The 23,329-nt window shown below is 39.7% G+C and overlaps 1 protein-coding gene across 1 annotated transcript in view; it reads right to left on the bottom strand.

The window, feature by feature from the left end:
* Window positions 1-2,710: 2,710 nt before the first annotated feature.
* Cep350 (centrosomal protein 350) overlaps window positions 2,711-23,329 on the bottom strand; it is a 147,974-nt gene continuing 127,355 nt past the window's right edge. Inside the window, exons 33-37 of the mRNA XM_013352491.2 lie at window positions 20,570-22,542; window positions 19,393-19,797; window positions 19,132-19,278; window positions 17,087-17,209; window positions 2,711-3,944 (exon numbers count right to left, since the gene is read on the bottom strand). Of these exons, the coding sequence (XP_013207945.1) occupies window positions 3,780-3,944; window positions 17,087-17,209; window positions 19,132-19,278; window positions 19,393-19,797; window positions 20,570-22,542 (2,813 nt within the window). The 3' untranslated portion in view covers window positions 2,711-3,779. The remainder of the gene's footprint in view (window positions 3,945-17,086; window positions 17,210-19,131; window positions 19,279-19,392; window positions 19,798-20,569; window positions 22,543-23,329) is intronic.

The raw sequence follows: 23,329 nt of genomic DNA on the forward strand, positions 1-23,329 counted from the left end.
GGTGCTTAGTGATGACCTGAGGAACTAACAAGCAGCCAGAGCCAGGTGCTTAGCTTCCTGTGCTGGTCTCCTGGGCACAGCGTCAACAGCTTTTATAAACAGCTCCCCGTACTCTACGAACAAGTATCCTGGAACAAAACAATAAATCAGAAACAAGTCAATTTCATGAGAACTCCTTTTCTAAACTTGGCTCATGAATGGACAAACTCACACCTGACATGAAATTAATTTATAAATCAATTTATTTACAGATTTCATCTTAAAGTACATTTTAGTTAACAAATCTATTTACACAGCTATACATGGGAATCCATCCCAGTTATTTTACAGATTACTTACAAACCACACCCTTAGTCTTCTGTGCAGACTGCACGGGTGTGACTATTGGCTGAAATGGCCTGATGACCAGGCTATTTACACACACACAGTAAACGGGTTTCTTTTCCATGTCTGCACAGTACAGTACACACAAGGAGGCTGAGCCCCCTAGAGAATGCTTTGCAATGTGTAACCAAGAAGGCTTTGCAAAGTCCAGAAGGAAAAGCTTTTAAACATAGGTTAATTAAAATGACAGTACCTCCTTTACACCAGTTTACATTTTTCTTCACATTTTTATAATACAAAGATTTTATTGAATTGCTGCACAACCAGTTTAAGATGATTTGTAAACATGTAAATTCCTACAATTTGCATTAAACATCATTGTAGTTTCTATCACTTGCTCTTTGAATTATGTTTTATTCACTAGTATTCTTAAGGTAGTAAAAGGAAGATGTAAGTTTGAATTTCTTGCAGAAAAGTTATGAGTCTCTAATGCTGTGCTACAGAAATTCTTTTGCAAGTACACACTTTATTCAAGTATTGCAAAAAGCTAAGGCCACTTTTTTTTCAAGACAAGAAAGTGAACAAAATTGTTTTTATCAATAGGCCACAACACTCTTATGAGCAATGCAATCTCCTTTGAAAGGTAATTTCTCAGAGACCTGTAGTCACAGAAGGAATTCCCCTTCCTTATTAACTACTTTTTGAGCTCTTCCCACTTTTCCCTAGAGAAAAATTCCTGTTTAGACCTGAAGAGGGGATTGATACCCTGTACTTGTTTAACCCAGAGGTAACTGCCCTGGGTAGCACAAATTGTTTTGGACTCAGAAGTAAATCTGAAGCCTGCATGGTGGTTTACTACTAGGTTCTGACAGTGCTATTTTAAATGGTGTTACTGCTGATGCAAAGATCTTCTAGAGGAGTTATGCAGAGAGACAGAAGGGGCAGGTGTGGGAGAGGGAGCCAAGATTAGAAGAGGGAAGAGTAGGTTCTTGGTTAGGAGGCAGGGTTTCATTAAAAAGATCACAGTATGGAGTGGCTGGGTATCCACATTTATCATTCCTGATCCTGTCAACAAACCATCTCAGTTAGATCCAAATAGCTAAAACAGTAAGAAACCCTAGATTATTTTGATTTTTGCTATCAAACTGTAGATATGATTGCTAGCAAAGGATGAGACTGGCCTATTCCTATCTTTTCTGGAACGCGGGATTCTGGGATAGTGAAGACAGCTGGAGGAGGTTAGGATGGTCATTGCCACGGTCCAGCAGTGTCCAGATTTCTGAGTCCATGGACTTATTTCAGTATGTTTTTCCTTTTCTGGCATTTTAATGTAAAGAGTAAAGATACATCTTATTAAAAATTAACTTTAGGTCCAAATAATGAAGAGTGGAAAACAACCTATATTCCTATTATAATTTGATCTTCATTTGTAAAAAAGTATAGCAGCTGTAAAGTTCAGTATCATAAAGACAATGTGATCCTACAAACAGTCAAGGAATGTACACAAGATGTTTCCTGTCTTCCAAAGAACACAAACTGAAGAGAAATATCTTTGCTTTCCTTGGCCACATGAAAACACTATTTCCACACTACTGGTAAATAGCCCCAAGAAACCTTTGCTTCTCTTAGTCAAGTTGCTCGTTATGGCTAAAGACGACAGCTCAACAGCAAATGCACAGAGGAGATGCTGATGAGACACCCACCTGAGCATTCAGGAGACCCAGCTGTAACATTTCAGTGCTTTCCTGTTGTCAAGAGCTAGCACACCAGTCACTGTGCAAAATGCAAATATCCCAATGATGATTTCAGCAAATCTCATGTAATTACAGAATGAAACTGAAGAGAAATGAAGTGTGCATAGTGAAATATCTGAGATGCAAAGGCAAGTCTGGAAGAGAGATGCAGAAAACAACAAACGTGCACACTTAAGGGTTACGCTGTCTTTGGGTTTTCTAATGTCTTTTGAAGAAGCCGTAAAGTCCAGGGTATCTGTAAGTGTGAACCTGGTGGATGTCTTACCATGCTGCTCTAGTCCGAGCTGTAAGGTTAAGGCATTTCCATTCACGCCAAAGATCATCCACATTCTCCGGGATTACTTGAAGGACAGGACTGATGGAGAAACCAGTCTGGAAGGCAAGTGCTCAGGGCCCGGTGAGCACCGAGTGCTCGGATGCAGCAGCTGGAGTCTGGAGACTTTTCTCAGGTACAATTGTGATATGCAAGGGAGGCAGGAGTAAACTTTCAGGTCCCCTCCTGCTCCTGCTGTCACAGGTGACGCTGTAAATGCCTGTCATCGTTCTGATGAACTCAACTGATTCCTCAGTGCTTGTACACATTTATTATAACTGCAGCTTTCTTTCCTGTGCGAAGACTAAACTCTAGAAACTTCGAGGCAGAGGTTTGCTATTATGAGAATTTCACTTCTCAATAGGGACACACATCTTCAACTTAATAATTTATCTTAAAATAAATTAAAAAATGTTCTACAGAGCAAAACAAGCACACAGACTATAGACAATATCTTCTTGTCTTTGGTGCACACACTCATTTCCTAAATCATTCAAGTAACAGCATCTGACTTCTGGGGAGAGATGGGAATTCAAAGTTTGAAGGCCAAAATGAACTCTTTCCACTTTTGCCATGCTTGGATGCCTGAGATGGTCCTGAGTATCTACGATTCTGAGAGCAGCTGGTAGAGGTTAGGGCAAGTGAGGAAAGAGTAGGGAGGGACAGGCAGAGGAACCAGCCCATGGCAGTCCTGGAGCCTCATCTTCATTGGGGCATTTGTTTTTCACCCAGACAGGAAAATTAAACACAATGCAATGGGTTAGAGTTGTTTAGGTGGTGCCCAGACAGCAAAGCACCGCTTATTTCTGATGTCCACGTGGTGCTGCTCAGCTTCAGGATGGAAGGAACGGGTCTTCAGGAAATAATAAACTCCAGAATGTGAATAGGCAGAGAATCTTGAATTTGCCTATTTTAGAAGTGGTTATGGGTTTAATACTGTTCACAGACTACAATGTCCATTTATGACTTTCTTTATACAGACCAGTATTATATTTTGAAAGTTAAAAGATTAACTTATTTACCTCTCTTTCCTGATAAGACTCAAGGAAGTGATGGTCTTGCCTAACCTCAGAGGTAAGTCTGGTGTTCTCGGCCCTCATCTGAGCCCTAGTAGGGTGCTAAGAAGGTGAATGATGATACCAAATCTCAACATCAGGAGTGTAACCCTGCCCACAGGAAAGAATCATGCACTCCTGTGGGCAGTCTATAAAGGCAAAGGCTGTAATACCAGATATACCACATTGTCCCATCAACTCCAAACCAGCAGTCCAAAACAACAGGTGCGAGGTCCAGAAGCATTCTTGCTATGGTGGAGACGGGTGTATATCGGGAGGCAGAAAGGCCCAGGACTCGTGTTAGCACTCAGTGTTCGATTTATTTGCAAGATGTCACACAAGTAGCATTCTCCCCTGTTTTTCACTGATCTGATTGAGAACATCAATAGTATCTTTGATCAAGGTCTCAAAGATCCCATCAGCCAGCTGCATCTTCACACACAACTCATCCTCATCATAATTAACCCACTGTGCCTCCTCCTCGTGGAGCTCCTGGACCTAGACATTAGAAGGCAGTAAGTTAGCAAATCTGTCCCACAAGAGCTTGGAAACATCTCCCATGTTATAGTCCCATCCACAATAAAATGTCCCAAAGAAATAATGTCAATACACCTTTAAAACTGACATCTAAACTAAAAATAGCTGTGAAACTACATTTCAATATGACAGTCCAGCACTTTGGAGACACTAAGAATTACATGTCCACTGTCTGTGTTAACATAAGGGGATGCATATAGGAGCTTACGGGAAAGAAAACCAACAAGTTTACATGCATGCACTGCGATGAAAAACCACTCATCCAACAAATGCTGGCTATGGTTCTAGAGTATTCTACAAACATGAACGCCAGCCATGGTGGTGCATAGCTGTGAGCCTAACTCTCAGGAGGCTGAGACAGAAGAAGACAAGTTCAAGGTCAGCAAAGACTATGCAGGCTGCCTCTCAAAATAACTTCTAATATTTTTACAAATGCAACACTGCTTAAGCTTATTTTTTAAATTGTTATGACTTGCTTTTTTTGTATTTTAGAATCTTTGGGATTCCTAGGTAAATGAAAACTAATCAAATCAGAAGTAACTCTTTAAGGTTTACTGCTTGCTTATAATTTTAAATAACTATACTCCAAAGACACTGGCCTCCTTACAATTATAGTGGGATGGAAGCCAGGTGGAAAAGCCCTGACCTAGTTCCAAATTCATCAGATTAGCTACAGTTACAGGGTCATTCTAGTCTAACAACAAAAAAAGCCAAGTAAAGGTTTCAGTTGTCCTGGTTTTGGTGTCATCTGGGAGAAGCAGAGTAGGTGGGGGAATTACTTAGTTCTTGAGCTCCTTTATGAAGCAGTAACATGGCAGAGACCCCAGTGTGGAGGTGGACAGGAGGGAGAGCAACACATTCCATGTTTACACACTTGCGGTTGGGTTTGACACATCAAAAGGAAGCAGCCTTCTCTTTTTCTTTGAAGGAAGGCTTGCAGGCCTTACAAATATCCAACCCTCTGTTCCCTAATTTATACTCTGTGGAATAGATGGCTATTGAAGAATGGTCTACAACCAAGTAAATCTAAGGGAATTCATTCTCAATGTATACAATGAATGTAGTATATTAAAGAGAAATACGCCCTTAAATTAGTTTAATTCAGTTTCTTCTCTCTACTAGGCCACAGAATCCTGCCAACATAGAAGATATGGATTCAACCTAGCAAGGAACTGGTATGAAGGCCAGCCTACCATGTATGGTGCTGGAGAACAACCATGCTCTGGGAAAGCTAACAAGTAGGTCTGCCTAAGAGACTTCACATTCTCAGTTTAAACTGCAGTTTTCCTTTTTGTAAAGAAGATTTCATCTTTAATGTTAAATCTTTTAATCCAATATCTCTTTGCCAAAAACAGAATTTTAGAAAATGCTATCCTATAAAAATCTTTTTTATACTTGCAACAGAAATAGTTCATGACGGTATTATCTCTTCAATGTAGTGTGGATGCACCTCCCACCCCAAGCAAACACACCGTTTTAACAGACCAGATACCAACACTAACTATTGCTTTCTTCCTCAAAGGGCAGTGGCTAAGTGGAGCTCAGTGGGCACAGCACAGCCAGCAGGCCATGAAGCCCCAAGTCCAGTCCCCAGGACTACAAACCAGGAACCACTTCTGTCCCTTCCTTTTTGTCTGACTCTTAGATCAAAGCCCACCTTGGTACCACAATGACAATAGATCCATCTCTATTATTTCCTTCTAGTTTTCAGAGTCTGTTATATCCTATTTCACATATATCCCTGCAGATGTATGTGTGCCTTTGTGTAAAGTATATAAACAAATTCGTTAAATTAGGAATAAAAGTCTAACAGTAACCCCCCTCCCCCAACACAAACTGGGCAGCTGCAGACTAGAACAGTTTCTTAAAAGTGGTATCACATGTGTGTAAACAAGCACGCACGCACACACACACACACACACACACACACACACACACACACACACACACACACACACCCCAATGGTATAAGACTTCTGAATATGCAATGATCAAATACGTAATAGTTTAGACGTGTTTCTATTAATAGTCACATGTTATATCACTGCAGCCTTGGTTCAAAACATACATGTACACTGTGTGACATCATGCCTGCTACACCATCAAAAGGTGTCCCAAACAGCTGTTTAGATTGATACCACTGTATGAGCTAATGTTTTCTGATCTTACAGAAAATGTGATTAATTACAGAAAACAGAATTTCAGTGTTTCCCTATAGTTAACTCCTCAGGATGTTATTAAACTAGTTAGTTACCCTTTGGACTATACTGTAATTTGTTGGCTTGAGTTTCATATAAAAAAATTAAATGAATTTTGGCTTGGAATTACAACAGAATTTCCAATGATTTCTGATATAATTCAAAATATACTTCTGTTACTTTGCACTATATAAAAGTGATGTTTTCAGCATTGATAACTATGAAATCAAACCAACTCTGAAAAATGTTGGAGATGCTCTGTCCTGCAGTATAATATATTCAGCCAAGATTTGATTCTTTATGTGAACACAAGTGAGCACATCTGTCTCATTAGCATGCAGATGTGCTTTAATCTCAATCAATGTTCAATTTGTATCTGTGTACCAAAGCAATGCCTTAAGATCTTTGATTTATTATCAGTAAATGTTTGATTGCTATACTTATTTATATGCCTGAGGCTGCATGAAAATTTCTCAGACAAAAAAGGGCGACAAAGGAAAAAAGTTTAACCTGTGCTGGTTCATTGTGAAGAGGTGGTGGCCAGGGTTGTCTCCCACAACTGGCCTGCTCCCAGCAGAGGCAGCTAAGCTGCACTGTGACTAAAGGACAGCTATCTATCTGGAAGGAATCTCTCCCTTCTGCCTTGCTGATGTGGAAGACCCTTTGTACTTCCATTCCGCTCTCTCCCCTCATCAACCACACTGTGCATGGCTGTGAGCTTCCAGGGACCTTCTGGGTTGTGATTAGCATGGTGTAAAGAGAAGGTATTTGGTCAGTGTCTGGAATGGATCTTTTTAATGACTGGAGAATGTTGGCTTTGCAAATTCATGGTTTTGGGTTTTCTGAGATGGGCCTCATGCTGTAGTCCTGGTAGGATTCAAACTCATGGTAATCTTCCTACCTCAGCTTTCCGAGTGCTGGGATTACAAGCATGAACGACCATGTCGAGCGCTGTTCATGGTTTCAAACAATGACTTAGATGAGGTAGGCATATCAATTGCAGGTAATAAAACCTAGGCAATACAGTAGACATTTATGAAGAAAGAACCAACAAATATGATAATCTGGAATGATGGCCATATTTCACAAGTCTACAGGTTTGTAATAGTATGGGGGCAATGGAGCCAGGAGGGCCTTCATATTGTGATTCTAGCTACTCCAACAACTCAGAAGTGCCTGGAAGCTTATCCTGGGCTCATCTCTTGGAGTCCAGCCTTCGAGGTCAAAGTGGAAGGGGGAAGAAGAGGGGAGCCCTTCAGCAGATGCTAACGGGCTTTGATTTGAACATTTACAGTATAACCTCCGGCCTTTCCTGCTTCCCTGCCAAGGACGTTATATTGCTGCCAGCTCTTGCCTTCATCTCTTCACATTTCTCTTCAGGTGCCAGGCAAAATCTTGACTTCCTTTCTTCCCTACTCCTGGCTGTTATATTAATAGAACTTCCAATGTACTTTTAGGGTCCTCTAGGTAGGCCTACCGGACAGGTGCCTCGACCCAGCAGACAAGTCAGGTTAGATTGTCACTCCAACTTCCTACATGGCACTTATGGTCACTCTGGAGGGGATAGCAGCACTGGAAGGCAGCTCAAGGCAGGGACCTGGAAGTACCCTGAGGCAGCAGTTCCAGAAATGGCCTTGTCTCTCTGGTCAGACACTGCCAGGAAAGAGTGCTGGCTTCTCATCTCCTCCCAAACATGCATCCCTGACTGTAGGTTACACGTGGGGGAACTAAAACTCTAATCCAAGCCTTAACCCCTTCTGGTGAACAGCTCTGGATAGCAGCGGGTTATGTCTAGCTATTTTCTAGTCTCAGCTCATTTCCTAAACGATTTTAAGGTTACATCTTCAGGGTGGGGAATGTAACAGCAAAGAAAGAAATCTCCCTCTAGGTAGAGACAAACCTCAACTCTCTTCCTTAAGTTCACTCAACTGGAGATGAAGGCCTTGGCTAATAGACCATCCCAAGGAAGGTAATTCATCTTAAGACCATGTTCTTTTCCTTCCTAGAAGTCCTACCCCCTAGGCTCAGTCCCTATCAGCTGCCATTAAGTTGGTTGGGTTTCCTTGCCTTTCTTAGTCCTGAGGCTGACCTCTATGCAGGCTTATCTCAAACAAACAGCATAGTTTTTCCTTCTTTTTGTTTTCTCCACAGTCCTCCCCTGGGAAGCCCTGAGAATCACAGGTTGCCTGTCCTGGGTGGAGGGGTATTTTAAATTTTAATGCCATTAGCTTTTATTTAAAGCTTTTAAAGGAGGGAGTGCTGGAAAGATGGCTCAATGTGATATTAATACCTATGTAAAGCAGGACAACAGTGCTAGCAGAGGTAAAGACAGCCAGGCCAGTCACTCAGTGAGCTCCAGGTCCAAGTTGATGAGACTCTTTAAAAGAGTAAGGTGGGTAGCAACAGGGGAAGAAGCCGATGTCAGTGTCTGGCTCTACACGTCTGGAAGAGAGCATCTGGATACACATGCCCCATCCAGACACAGCTGGAGGTCTGGACTTGGGGATTCACTAAGCTCCTGTAACATAATGACCAATGAACCAGGATACACAACAAGGAAAGGATATCTCTTCAATAAATGATGCTAAGAAAACTAGATATGCGTATTTATAGAGGATAAAATTGGATCCTTCTACTGTATACAAGGATGGATTAAAGGCAAACAATATCTGAAACTATTACACTAGAAAGAAATGGGAAAACATTGACAGTGGAGTGGAAATGTTTTTTGGGGTTTTTTTTTCTTTTATAGGATACAAAGCAAAAAACAAGTGGGATCAAATCAAACTAAAGAGTTACACAATAAAGTGAGCACAGCACACAGACGGGAGAAAATATTTACACAGACGCAGTCTGGTAAGGAATTAAAATCCCAAATATTAAGCTCAAACAATTCACAGCAAGAAAACAAATAACCCAGCTTTAAAAGTGGGCAAAGGCCAGGTATGCTGGGCTAAGGAAGTAGGATCATAATGTCAGCTTTGGCTAAACAAAGAGGGCAAAGGGTTAGAACAGATATTTCAAAGTAATGCAAATGAATAACAAGTGCATGAGAAAATGTACCAGTAGACAGTAAAAACTCAATCCAGAGATACCTAAATTCATGCTGGTGGGAGCACAAAAATCATTGTCGGTGGGAATGTAAATTGCTGTAGCCACCTAAACACTATGAAGTACCTCAAAAGAATGAAACCATATTATCCTTATGCATCCAAAGAAACAGACGTTGTCAGTGGGATTTCTGCATCATGCATTCCATGATCACAACAGCCAAAATATGAAACCAACAGAAGGGCTGATCATGGGTGAACAGACAAAGAAAATGTGACACAATGAGAAAACATCACAACCTATTTGTCATAGAGCAAACGAACCTAGAATAAGGAAAGACAAATATATATACTTATGTGTGATCATATTTCTGCAGCACAGGAGGAGAAAGTAGAATGTTGGTCAAAGGGTACATGTCAGATAGGAGAAGTACATTTTGAGATCTACTGTACAGTAGCATATCTGGAGTAAAAAAAAAATGTTTTATGTTCCAAAATAGTGAAGTAAAATTTAAATGTCTCACCATAAAAAAATAGCTATTCCATGCTACAGATATAAATTATCTCGATTTATTCATTCCCCACTGTAAACATCAAAATTATCCCCCCCCCCCGTGTGGATTTCATATCCATCTACTCTGGGATACTTCTCCCCCTAGAACATCATATTTTCTCTACTGAATCCTGCCTATTAGCACTCCAGGAATGAATTCTCTCAAATTAACACAACTGTTCTAATCATTACTTCCACCTTCATTTTTCTATTTGCAACATAATTTTTTCTGCATGTTTGCTTTGGCATTTCCAAATCTGTCTCTCATGAAACTCACACAAAGTTTATCCATTTATGCTTCCAAAACTACATTGAGGTCAAGAATTAGTTCCTATTAAAGTCAGTGGTCATCTTTGAGTTCCTAGTTTACTTGGCCATTAGAACCCTTTGTGAACCATAGATCCCACCTTCTACCCAGCTGATTGCTCCTCCTCACCTACACAACTCTGGGATCTGCTCATGGACTCCTGTCTACTCACCCACATGGTAGTACACGACTGTCTATAAATCCAGTTTCAGGGGTTCTGACACCCTCACACAGACATAACAATGAACAGAAAAAATAAAAATAAGTCATTAAAAGGGAAAAGTTTGTTTAAAAAACAATAGAATTCTTGGACTCTATCAAAAACAATTTATTCTAAAAAAAGACTACGGGGGGGAGGGGGCTGGTGAGATGACTGTGGGGGTGGGGTTGGAGTGTGTGGTTAGAGGTGCAGGCCTAACAGCCTCAGTTTGCTCTCTAGAACCCTCAAGAACAAAGGATGAACTGACTCTTGAGCCGTCCTCTCCTTACACACATTCCCCTCCCCCCAAGTAAGTAGAAAAAGACTAACTGGATGTGATGGTGTCGCAGTCACTGTTCTATTGCTGTGAAGAGACACCATGACTAAGGAAAAGCATTTAACTGGGGCTGGCTTCTAGTCTCAAAGGTCAGTCCATTATCATTGTGGAAGGGAGCACATCCTGACCTGCAAGCAGCAGGCAGAGACAGAGACACTGGGCCTGGCTTGGCCACCCAAAACCTCAAAGTCCAGTTACACAGCACCTCCCAATCCCTCCCAAACAGTCCATCAACTGGGGACCAACCATGCAAATATGTGAGCTTATAGGGGCTATTCACATCCAAACAACATGACGGTGCACACCTATAATCCCAATACTGGGAAGGTAAGGCTGGAGGAAAAGGGTAGTAAGAATAAGCTCAGCCTGGGAGACAACCTCTCTAACACACACTAAAACTAGCTATCAAGAATGCCAGATCCAAAACATGACCAGGCACAGTGGTTCAAAACTAGAATCCCAGAACTCAAGAGGCAGAGGCAGGAGGAATGGTAAGAGATCAATGCCAGCCTGGGTTACATCATAATAAGATCTAGCCTCAACACACACACACACACACACACACACACACACACACACACACACACACACACACACACACACACACACACACACACACACGGATAGGGTAACTCAGCTCACGCCCAAGGCCAGGGATCAGCAGCAGCAGCAACAACAAAAAGAAAAATTGAAACAGACAGTTGAAGTAAAGACCAAGAGTCTGAAAACCCAAAATTAATAGAACCCTAAGTTTGAACTTTAGGATTAGGGCAACTGAACTCGGATGGAATGAGAGATACAGAAACAAAGGTCTTATGCTACTGTCTGTTCTTTTCCAGACCTTTGAAATATTTTTCTAATTAAACATGTTAAAGATTTAGAAAAACTGACAAGAAGGGGCTTTAATGAAAGAATGAACTTACATACAGCCAAATAAATTCTTAATGAAGCTTTTCAAAAACTGGTAAGTGATACACATTTATAGCTGGTACCCACACACTCTATAAACGACACACACTAACAGCTCCTCATTTTTACTAATTTGTCCTAAGGACATTACCAGAAAAATGTGCAAAAAAAAAAAAATACCATAAAATGTTCATTACAGCAGAGGAATGGTTAAATAAATTACATTGTATCTAGGAGTGATTACTATACTTCCATACAAAAATAAAATGGTCAGAAGTAATAGAAATTAGCTTTTGGCAAAGGCAGCCAAAATGACAAACACAAAGGGAAAGAGGAAAGGCACCTGCTTTTAGGCTTTTTAGGAAACAAAGAGTTGTTCCTTTGGGTATAGTCATGCAAGTTAACAAAAAGGGTGCTATAGATATCAAGGGGGAATTCAAAAAGGAATGCCTCAGGACTGTCACCATGGCAGAACTAGAAGAGTCAACACACCACCCAGCACGTTGTTGGCGATGTTGTAAACAAGCAAATTAAGGACAAGATTCCTGCCAAGAGAACTAATGTACACACTGCGCACATTGAGTACTTACTGTAAGAGCTGAGATGGCTTCTGAAATGGGTGAGGGAAGCCAAGAGGGCACCTGAGCACTCAGCCACCAGCCTGCCTCACCTGAGAAGCACACTTTGCGAAAACTAATGGGAGGGAGCTGTGCTCAATGCACAGAAAAGGTCTATACTGTTAAATAAAGACATCTGTGGCAGAGAAAACGCCTATATTTTATTAAATAAAACAATCATTCCAAAAAGGAACTATAGTCTCCATTTAGGAAATTCTCTTTACAAAAATTTAAAATCTACATATATTGAAATACTGAGTTATTTAGGTGGCAGTATTTTTGATTAATTAGAACTTTTTAAATTTTCTAAAATAAGCATGAGTATAATAAATTTTTAAGCTTTCAAAAATTCTTATTTCTTCCATACTAAAATAATGATTTGTGGTTTATATCTCCTTATAAAATGTAAAAACCATCAGTTTTTGCAAATCCTAGATTGCCTAATAGAGAAACTAGTTTCTTTAGATTTTTATTAAGTTCTAGTTAGTTCAAGAAATTAATATTATCATTTCATTATACATTAAGAAGAACAAACTCATATAAAAAGCTACACACATGTAAAAATATGACCAGCAAAGAGGACATTCATATAATACATTTTTCTTATTTTATTTATTTCTTATTTATATCTTAAATTCTTTTTTTCTGACAGATGTGTGGTGCACATCTTTAATCCCTGTATACAGGAGGCAGAGGCAGGTGGATCCCTTTGAGTTCAAGACCAGCCTGTTCTACAGAGTTTCAGGCCAGTCAGAGTTACATAGTGAGATCCTGCCTCAAAAATATAATATAAAGAGTAAGTAAAGATGTAGTAGGAGCGGCGGGGCTGCATCCCCAGTACCCCGGCCGCCTGGCTAGCTTATGCCCCAAAATAACAACACGGAAACTGGATTCTTTTAAACACTGCTTGGCCCATTATATCTAGCCTCTTCTCGGCTAAGTCTCGCACCTGGACTAGCCCATTTCTAATAATCTGTGTAGCCCACGAGGTGGCTTACCAAGGAAGATCTTAACCTACATCCATCCTGGGTCGGAGCTTCATCGATAGCGTCTGCCTCAGAGAGCAGAGCTATCGCGTCTGCCCGGGAGAGGGGAGCATGGTGTCTCTGAGCTCACTTCCTCTTCCTCCCAGCATTCTGTTCTGTTTACTCCTCCCACCTATGTTTTAACCTATAAGGGCCAGCCAAGCAGTTTCTTTATTTTTTAAGCAATGACCTTCCTCCATCATTTCCCCTTTTTCTGCTTAAACAAAAAATTTATTTATTCCCTTCTCAGATCTTTGACGGAGTTGAAGATTATATAATTGTAGTTACTCTCTACATTAGACTCCTTGAGATAGAATGTTTAGCAAAACTTTTGTTCTCAATATTGTTTGTCATATTTATTATTTGTTATTATTGTATATAGTTGTATTTGGTTTAGTTCTGTCTTATTTAGACAAAAGAGGGAGATGTAGGGATAAGTCCCGCCCCTTAGGGGGCGTGTTCGCCTCAGGCTAATGTTTACCTATAAATCTGGTGAGTGTGCTCGCAGCGCTTGCTTCTGCTTTCCTGGTCTCCGCGGGAATGGTGGTTCTGTAAGTCTATTTCTCCATTAAAGCTATATATATTTTTTTACAATCTGTCTGCATTCGTTTACGCCGTTACATAAAGAATTCTGTTTTCTCTGAGAGAAGGTCTTATTAGATGGCTCAGGTTAGTCTTGAACTCTCAATCTTCCTCTTTCAGCCTCCTGAGTGCTGGGATTACAGGCATGCACCATGATGTCTGAAAGTCTCTTCAATTCGTAGAATGCAGATGTACACCATCCATACTCAAGCTAAAATAATCTTCATTTCAAGTGAATCATCTTTTTCATATTTGAGAATTTTCTGCTAACAGATGGAAAGATTCCTCTGCTTAAACGGTTAGGTGTGGCACCTAGTGTGAGCCTCTGCTGTCAGGATATGCCTCATAAAACACTTCAGATTAGTCTGTTTATTATAATTTATTTACTACTGATTATCAGTTTGGGCCTGAAGATGGCTCCAAATCACAATGTCTTCATAATCTTTGATGTTGAAGTCTTTCTATGCCTGTTTCTTGAGTTCTTTCACAATACTTAAAACACATATCTAAGATTGATGTGGGATTCCCCTATGTATGCTGTGAATACCATTGGTGAATAAAGAAACTGCCTTGGCCTGTTGATAGGTCAGAATTTAGGTAGGTGGGGAAAACTAAACTGAATAAACTAAACTGAATGCTGGGAGAAAGAAGGGTGGAGTCAAGGAAAAGTCAAGGAGCTGCTGCCAAAGACAGACATGCTGAAACCTTGCCAGTAGGCCATGAGCCTTGTGGTAAAATATAAAATAATGGAGATGGGTTAATTCTCAATGTAAGAGCTGGCTAGCAATAGGCTTAAGTAATTGGCCAAGCAGTGATTTAATTAATACAGTTACTGTGTGATTATTTCGGGGCTAAGCAGCCAAGAACTAACTAGCAGCCTTCCTCCAATATAAGACATCTTGCTTAACACACTAGAGAAACTATCTTTCACTATCATACTATCTAGCTGTCTCTTCCTCCATGCTCATTTCAAGTGATCCTACATGATTTCTTAAAATTATAAATCTAATTAATCATAAAGTTTTCCCTCCTTAAAGTCCTTGCTTCAAAAACAAAATCCAAATCTTTATCACTGCTTTAAAATATTGCAAGCTAAACACTGCCTTTCCAGCTGATCTCAGAGCAGCTCCTCCCCAGTCTCTAATCCCCTGACATTCCAGGTCCCTACATCATTCTTCTCTCTCCCATATCTCAGTCCTCTAAGATCCCAACCTAATGTCACCTCCTTAGAAGCCGCTTCATTATATGGGCTTCTGCTCACTGACACCTGTACCACATTTCCTATTCTGTTTTAATTGCCCAATCATGCTCTATGTCCTGCCAGGAAAGTGGGAACCGATGAAGCACAGGCTTATCATTTCACAGTCAGTCCTTAATGCAATCCTTGACTGAATGTCTTTTAAATTTTTTTCCTTAATTTCTAAGAAGTGAAGGGATTGAAATTTTGATTATAAGAAATTCTAAATGTTGTAGAAATATAGACATATCTACTTCCTTGAGGGTAAGACTATAGGAAGGATTGGCTGGCTAAACCTTTGATTTTTATCACTAGGTAGTTGCTTACCTTTCAAACTAAACTTCTTCACTTGCAAAACAGTATACAATTATTTCTTTTCTCCCCATATAATGGTTGTAAAGACCAAATAAGGCAGTGGTTCTCAGCCTTCTTAATGCTACAACCTTTAAATACAGTTCATGACTGTAATTTTGCTGTTATGTATTGTAAAGTAAATATTTGATAGGTATATGACAACAAAACAGTCAAGACCCACAGGTTGAGAACCATTAAAATAAGGTATGAGAAAGAATAATAAAATATTAAACAAATATCTTCTCACATACTTATTACTGAGTAAATGAGACAATGAATATATAATGATAAATTATACCCTTATACTTTTTTCATTATTAAAATGCTAATATAGGAAATATAGAAAAGTTTAGAATAAAATGAAATTCAATTTAGAGCTAATATGAGTTTTCTAATACTTGCTTCTACTTCACAATCAATTTTTAGGGACAAACATACAGATTTTTTTTCTTTTTTGGATAAATATTTCCTTTTTTTTTTTTTTTTCCTTTTTGCTGAGGATCAAACTCAGCCTCATGCATGCAAAGAGAGAATTCTACCAGCTGAGCTATATCTCCAGACCTGGTCAACATTTTGCTAATGTTAGAGAAGTGTATGATAAAACTAAATAAATCTTCTCCAGCTAATGTTCTGGACAATGGCGATAATACTGACAGAACGGAAACAGCTAATATTCATTGAGTTACTTAGGGGTAAATGTTCTGAGTGTTTTATATATTTAGTCATGTGCTACATAAAGACACTTTGATCAGTGACAGGCTACATAGAGAACTGAAAATGAAAAATTCCTATCTCCTAGTGACATGGTACCCATCAAAAAGTCCTAGTCAATCCCTTACTCATGTGTTTGGAGTAATGATAAAATGGCCTGATGTTAGCATATAAGCAGATAGTAACATAGGCCATGCCTGTAATGTCAGCTCTTGAAAGGCTGAAACAGAATGACTGAGTCAGAGATCAGCCTGGGCAATGCAGTGCGACCCTGTCTCAAAAACAAACAAACAAAAAAAAAAAAACAGTGCCTACAATTATGCATTGTACTTGATAATGGTAAAAAGTGACTATTACTGCTTTGTGTATATCTTGGCCTATACTTTTAATTATTTTAAAGTATATTCCTACTTATAAGTAAAAGTTTACTGAAAAACAGTACAGCAGCTTCATCCATGTGATATTTGCCTCATCTCCTAAAAGTATAAAGTGGCCATGTCATATGGCTGACTTATACCTTCTAGGTTTGTGTAAATACTATCATGTTTGAATTACAATTTACCCCCAATGTATCCCCACCTAAGCAACACATGCCTGAAAATAAATACATATTTAATTCTCTTAACAATTTGATCAGGTATGTAGCTATTATCACCTTCATTTTGCAGACCGAGAACGAAGACTTGACAGATCTATAAACTTGGCAGGGTTAAATGTGGGCAGTCTGGCTCCAGGGTCCAGCTGCACAGTACTTTCCTATTGTTACATTACCTTCAACTGTGATTCACTCAAGTTTTGGTTTCTCCAAATCTCCACAAATTTCTGTTGGTTAAATTAAATATGTGCTGAAGAGAACAAAACAAAGCCATTCCTAGACCTGAGGGGTGGAAATGCGGCAGGAGGGGTTGAGTTTCAGTCTCATCAACTTAAGATCAATCACACACACTTTCCTTTTGAACTCTATCTACAGTTTGAGTTAAGATGCCATGACCAAAATAAAAACAGTTTTGTTGTGAGCACTAACCAGGATGTGATCTACTCGGTCTCTCTTCTTTCTTCCAAATTTCATCATTTTTTGCCAATCTGTTTTGTGGTTTGGCTCCTTCTTAAGACTAAACAACTTGAGTACTTCGGCTGTTATGAAGCGCTGTTGAAATGAGAGGGAAGAAGAAAACACAACCGTAGATATCCTCGGACTCGTGTGCTCATAACTCCAGAAACACATTTATGCCCATACAATATTTCTGGTAGAAGACCACATATTTTCTTCCACTTAGTTCCATTTAGCAATATAGAGGGAAAACATCTCAAATACTCAAACTTTATTCACTTAACAAATTTTATTTTTATAGAACATATAAAAATAAAACCACAGAGAAATTACTTTAGAGTGACGTTTTAAAAGAACCACCATTAACTAATAAAAAATACTCTACTTATGTGCATATATGTGCACGCATGAGTGTGTCCTTTGCAAGAATAACACATGTTTAACTGCAGAGTCACCATTCCAGCACCTCATCAGCTAGCTTTAAAGCAGCAAAACTGGTAAAGAAAGCACAAACTCTATCTGAGAACTGGAGAAATCCCACATCAATAGTTGGGAGCAGTATTATATGAGAAAAGCACAAAGTTCATCTGAAACAACAATTCAGTATGAAAGGCATGCTGAAGTTCTTTGCTTTATTTTTTTTGAGACAGAGTATTACTTTATAGCCCAGGCCGGTGTCAAACTCATCATAACCCCCTGCCTCAGTCTCCTACATGCTAGGATTATAGACACACACCCACACGCCACTATGTGCATCTGTAGCATGACAATTTAACTATTTAACAGTATCTAATCAATCATCCTTAAAATCCTTTTTAAAGTTAAAAAAATAAAAAACTTAATATTAAAATGCACATGCAGTATCTAGTCTATGCTGAGTGTGTAGACAAATGCACAAATGATGGCATATATATCTTTGTCTTAATTTAGCTTATTTGTTCTGTTAGTAACAATTTATGTTTTTATTACTTTTAAAGGTGTTCATCAATCAACAATGATGTCAGTGGAGGAGCAGGACATATTTATCAATCAGAATCATCAGACAAGATTCTCAAACTGTCAATGTGTGCCTCAAACTCCACTACTCCCCATTTATAGACAGGCACACAATGCACACAGAGATTCATTTCTGTGGAATAAACTTATTCCTTTTCTGGAAGGAATAGAGGGTGCAAAAAAAACCCCTACATTTTGAAAACCTGATAACTTTAAACCAGAGACTGGACTTTTTCTGTAAAGGGTCAGAAGTAGTTTAGTTTAATCCAGAAACTGGACCTTTTCTGTAGAGGGTCAGATATAAGTAGTTTAAGTTTGTGGTCATATGGGCTGTGATATCTAACTCCATTGTTAGAACAGGAAAGCAATAAGCACAAACTAGTCTGGCTGTGGTCCAACAAGACATGATCTGTAAAAGCTCATGGCTAGATTTGGCCCATGGCCCATAGTTTGCCAACCCCTGACCACGCATAACACAATTTATAAATAAACTGGTGTCTGCAAACATAAAATCTTTGTCAAGGGTTTCTAAGATGAAGTTTGAAAAACTCAACTCTTAAACCTCACTGCTCATAAACACTGGAATCAACAGTATTAGCAACTGCACACTTGAGAGCAGAATGTCAGGGTCCTACCTCAGCAGTTCCGTCTAACAAGCACCCCAGATGGTTTCAATGTACAGTAACGCTGAGAAGCTGCTCTGAAAAGGAAGCTACCACAGTCAGGCCTAGTGACTGAGGCTATTTATTATCTCAGCAGTGGGAGTTCAAGGTCAGCACGGACCAAACAAAACAGAACAACAACAACAACTTGCTGAGTAAGGAGAACAGACAGAATGGACTGCACCAGTGTGCATGCAGGGCCTATAAATTCCAGGGTCACATTCCCTTTCACCATACCGTCTACTCACGGATCCTGTCACAAGTACTTATGGCATATATAGACAAGTGCCGGCTCCTACGTCATTTATAGATCTGTATAAACAAACAACCAGTGGAGATAACTGATAGTGTGCAGCTTACCTTGATTTCATTAAGGTTATTTGGATTTTTCACACGACGAAAATAACTAGAGTTGACTCTACATGGCTTCATCCACACAGGCTGATTCAAGTTGGGATCCTCGGCAAATATTTCCTCAAAAATCTCTTTTGTTAAATCAAAAACCGCCTTAAGAGAGGAAAAAAGACCAATAAAAAAGAAAACATCAGTAAGAAAATGGCTGAGAATCCAAATTTCAGAAAATGGGCAAGAAACTCCAGAACAAGGATCTTTTTCTGTTACCTGTTTGTAGACTCGTTTGCTGGTGCTTTCTATGTCCAGACCCTTACTGGCACAGCCCAGCAGCTTTGTAGGGACACGAAGGCTGTGAAGGTCCTGGCCCAATTCTTTCCATTTCCAAAGCTCCTCTGCTGCGTTATGCACAAGGCTTTCCACTTCTTCTGCCGTGTGGGGAACTGCCAATAATGTTTCACATGGTTTCTGGGACACTCTCTTAGGTTCTGCCATTAGAGGTACAATTGTTTCTTCTGCCTTACTCTTTTGAATCTTGTGAGAAGAGCTCAAACCAAAATCTTCATCAAACCAGTCTTGGTCATCTAATGTGCTCAGAAACTCACGGCTGATCTCAAGTTCAGCAAGTCTCTTAGCTAGCTCTTCCTGCCCACTGGCACCAAACACTGGGCTCTCCTATAGAAATAAAACATTCAAATAAAGGATTATTTAGTGACTTCACCTTATTTAATAGCTTTGAAAAGACAAAGCATACCTATTATTTATGTGTTTGATATCTATATGTATGAACAAGACAGAACTATCCTCTTTCTACTATTCTGTTTATATAAACCTAATCATTAAAATTTATAATAAAGTATTTATTCATTAGTTTGTTTCCTCTTGTAAATCATTAATCATTCTATTTCTGAAGGACTATCACTGGGATTCTGAAATAGAAAATGAAAATTCTTACCTTTGGTGATTATCTGGATCAAATTATACAAAATCATTACTTTTCCTTAGTTATCCATGGGTAGCCTAAACAAGCTGATGGCCTGAGTCTATGTCATAGAGGATATATTTCAGTTTCATCAGAATCAATGTCACAACTAGTAATCTCTGTAGGGCACCATAACCGAACAGACAGGTGAAAGAGACTTGGATTGAGAACCACTGCAAAGTTCCAAAGAATCTGGAAGGAGATCTAATGTGTGGACTGTTATAGGGGCCATCAATGTAGTAGTTTAAAAGATGCTTCAGATCCTACAACCTGACAGGGTTCATGACAACCCTATAATGACTACTCATGACATAACAGAGACGATTATACTTCTGACAGAAAAATGGCTACAAGTCCTTTAAACACATAGTGATCTGTATCTAATGAGCAGGGGGTTGGGGGCCGTGCCCACCTCAAGCCACAGAAGGAAAGGTAACCAGACTCTCCTCTAGATAAGATACTCACAGGTCTGGGACACATATCTGGAGAAGAGAGCTCTTCTTTTTCTTCTTCCAACTCAGGTCTTAAAAAGCAACTTGGAACACTGGGTGGTTGTTCCTCAATATTTTGGGGTGGGTCTTGGGGCAGTACTTCCTTTTGGTGGAGAAACTCCTCATTGCTAAGCTGGATCTTCTCATTCCTAGCCTTTCTGATTTGCTGTAGTTGGCTCACTGTGTCTTTCACAAAATCTCTCAGTAAGCTGTCTGTTAGTAAGCTGACTGTTTCTAGCTGTTGCTCTGATTTTTTTTCTTCACTTACTGATGACTTCAGCTGAGCTTCTAATTGGTTTTTTTCTCGTGTTAGAAGATCCAGAAGTGGGGTAGAAGGCTTTTCTGAAATTTGGGAATATGAGTTCTCTTCCTTCTCTGTAAGCTGCTGCAGCTTTGACTCTTCAGAAAATGTGCTGTCTGGAGTAACACCTGCAGCATCGGGAACATTTTCTGTGGCATCAGAAACAAGGGCTTTGTTCTCCTGACAAGAAATCAGGGGATCTACTGAAGATTGTTGGTCAACATGGACGTCTAGAATCCCAGAAATGTCCAATTTATTATCTGTTTCTATGTTAAGGCTTCTATCTGTGTCCACTGAGGCTTCTATATCATGCATACTAGGTAGCGATTTCTCACAAAAATATTCAGCTATATCATCTTCTCTGTCTTTTAGACTTTTTATATCTTTCTGCTCTTGATTATAGTATTGATAATGTTCATCAGAATAAGATTCCTCATCTTCATTTATGTCTATATAGTCATTAAAGTTTTCTAGAATGTGAGATATTTTTTGAGGAGGAGCAAAAATACCATGCTTGTCTTTGCACACAAAATATACAATGCCATCATATGTTCCATTGTTATTTCCTTCAGGTTTATCTAGTTCTACTCCAGCCCAAAATCCTTTAGCAAAATTAGTTTCACCTTTAAATCGAAGAGTGCCTGGCTGAACATTGCCAATCAACACCCTATCCCCAATGTGGAAGTCCAGCAACTCATCTGCCACAGAAACTGCAGCCAGGGAAAGGGAGTCCATAACGCCCTGCTCGTGTCCCACGTCACTGCGCTCCTTACTTTTCATCAGCTCAGTCGGGGACTTGAGCTCTAGCAGCCTTTCGGAGTGGACACTGCTATGAATGGAAAGGCTCTTTTCACTGAGGCACTCGCTGATTTCATCCTCACTACCAGAGATAGGGGCCCTACTTCTAGGGCTCCTTGCTGGCTGAGACTTATCTCTGTAAGACTGTGAGTCTTCCCTGAGTGACGGCGACAACACCTCGGAGTCATCGTTGTTCACCTCTTCAGCAGAAATCCCTTTCTTGAAAGAAGACACTTCAAAATCTTCAGAATATGATGAGTCTTTAGGAGCAAGGAGTCCTGACAAGGCCGAGTCCCCTTGCTCTCTGCATTTTTGCTCATGGACATTGCTTGCTGACTGGAGGTCTTGACTGGGATCTACACTTTGCTCAGAATGATTCAATACTTCCTCTTTTTCATGAAAAGCTTCAATGGTTGGTTTAACTAAATCTTTCTGAAGATTTGTAGAGTCTGAAGGAAGCTCTTTATTTGAAAGGATTTCGGAGGTCAGGTCTAGTCTCAGTAAGACCTCGGATCTCCCCGACTGCTTCGAACAGGAGTCTCCGGCCTCACTCCTCTCCTGTTCCGGGTATTCTAGTTCTTGTATTTCTGATTTTTGACTAGAATCTTCAGCCTTCGCCTCTGACAGGTCATAAATCCTAGTAGGTGCAGTTAATTCCTTGAGAGGAGGTGATGAAGGTGCACTTTTGAGAGAGTCTCTGGATTCTTCCTGTGTTCTTCTCGAGGACAGACCTGGAGACGAGGCCTGTAAGCCTTCTTCTGTCCCGTTGTCCAACTCAACCACTCTCTTTGCGTGTGCAGGTAATGACCTTTCTGATATGGTTCTCTCAGAACATGATAATGAAGAATCTTTAAAAAAAAGTCACATAAAATTATTTAATCACAATCTTTCAAATCTGAGACCCAAAATTTAAATAAAAGCCAAGTCTCAGTTAAGAAAAACTCTGGTCAGTAAACATGGCTTATTCTGGTTATCCTATAATGTTTTCTTTTAAGAAAATATACTATATTGAAATAGAGAGAATTAAAATTTTTTAAGTTTGGAATAATTTATAAAGTACCAGGGACTAAGTTTCTGACAGCATGTTTAACAGGATAGTTTCAAACCATGGGAAAACAGGCTGTACAGAGAATGTTATAGTCTTCAAGCAGAACATGAGGCTGGAATATACTTCTAGTGTTCTTTTAAAGAATGAATTTTTGGTGACTAGAGAGATGGCTCCACAGTTAGGAGAACCTGCTGTTCTTACAGCAGACCCAGGTCTATCCCCAGCACCTACATGGCAGCTCCAGTTCCAGGGGATCTTATGTGCCCTCTTCTGGCCTCCTCGGGCACCAGGCACACATTTGGTAAACAGACATACATGTAGGTAAAACACCAATACACATACAATAACATTTTTTACAATTTCAATGAATTTTTTTGTAGACCCTAAGTTTTCTGGTATGTGTGTGTGTATGTGTGAGAGAAAAAAACGGGGAGGAAAGGAGGAAGGCAGAGGACAGAGAAAGAGAGAATATGAGAATATAAGATTATTATATCTGGCTGGGCGGTGGTGGCGCACGCCTTTAATCCCAGCACTCGGGAGGCAGAGGCAGGCGGATCTCTGTGAGTTCAAGACCAGCCTGGTCTACA

The sequence above is a fragment of the Microtus ochrogaster genome, assembly GCF_000317375.1.
Source record: "Microtus ochrogaster isolate Prairie Vole_2 chromosome 6 unlocalized genomic scaffold, MicOch1.0 chr6_random_2, whole genome shotgun sequence".
Taxonomy (NCBI): Eukaryota; Metazoa; Chordata; class Mammalia; order Rodentia; family Cricetidae; genus Microtus; species Microtus ochrogaster.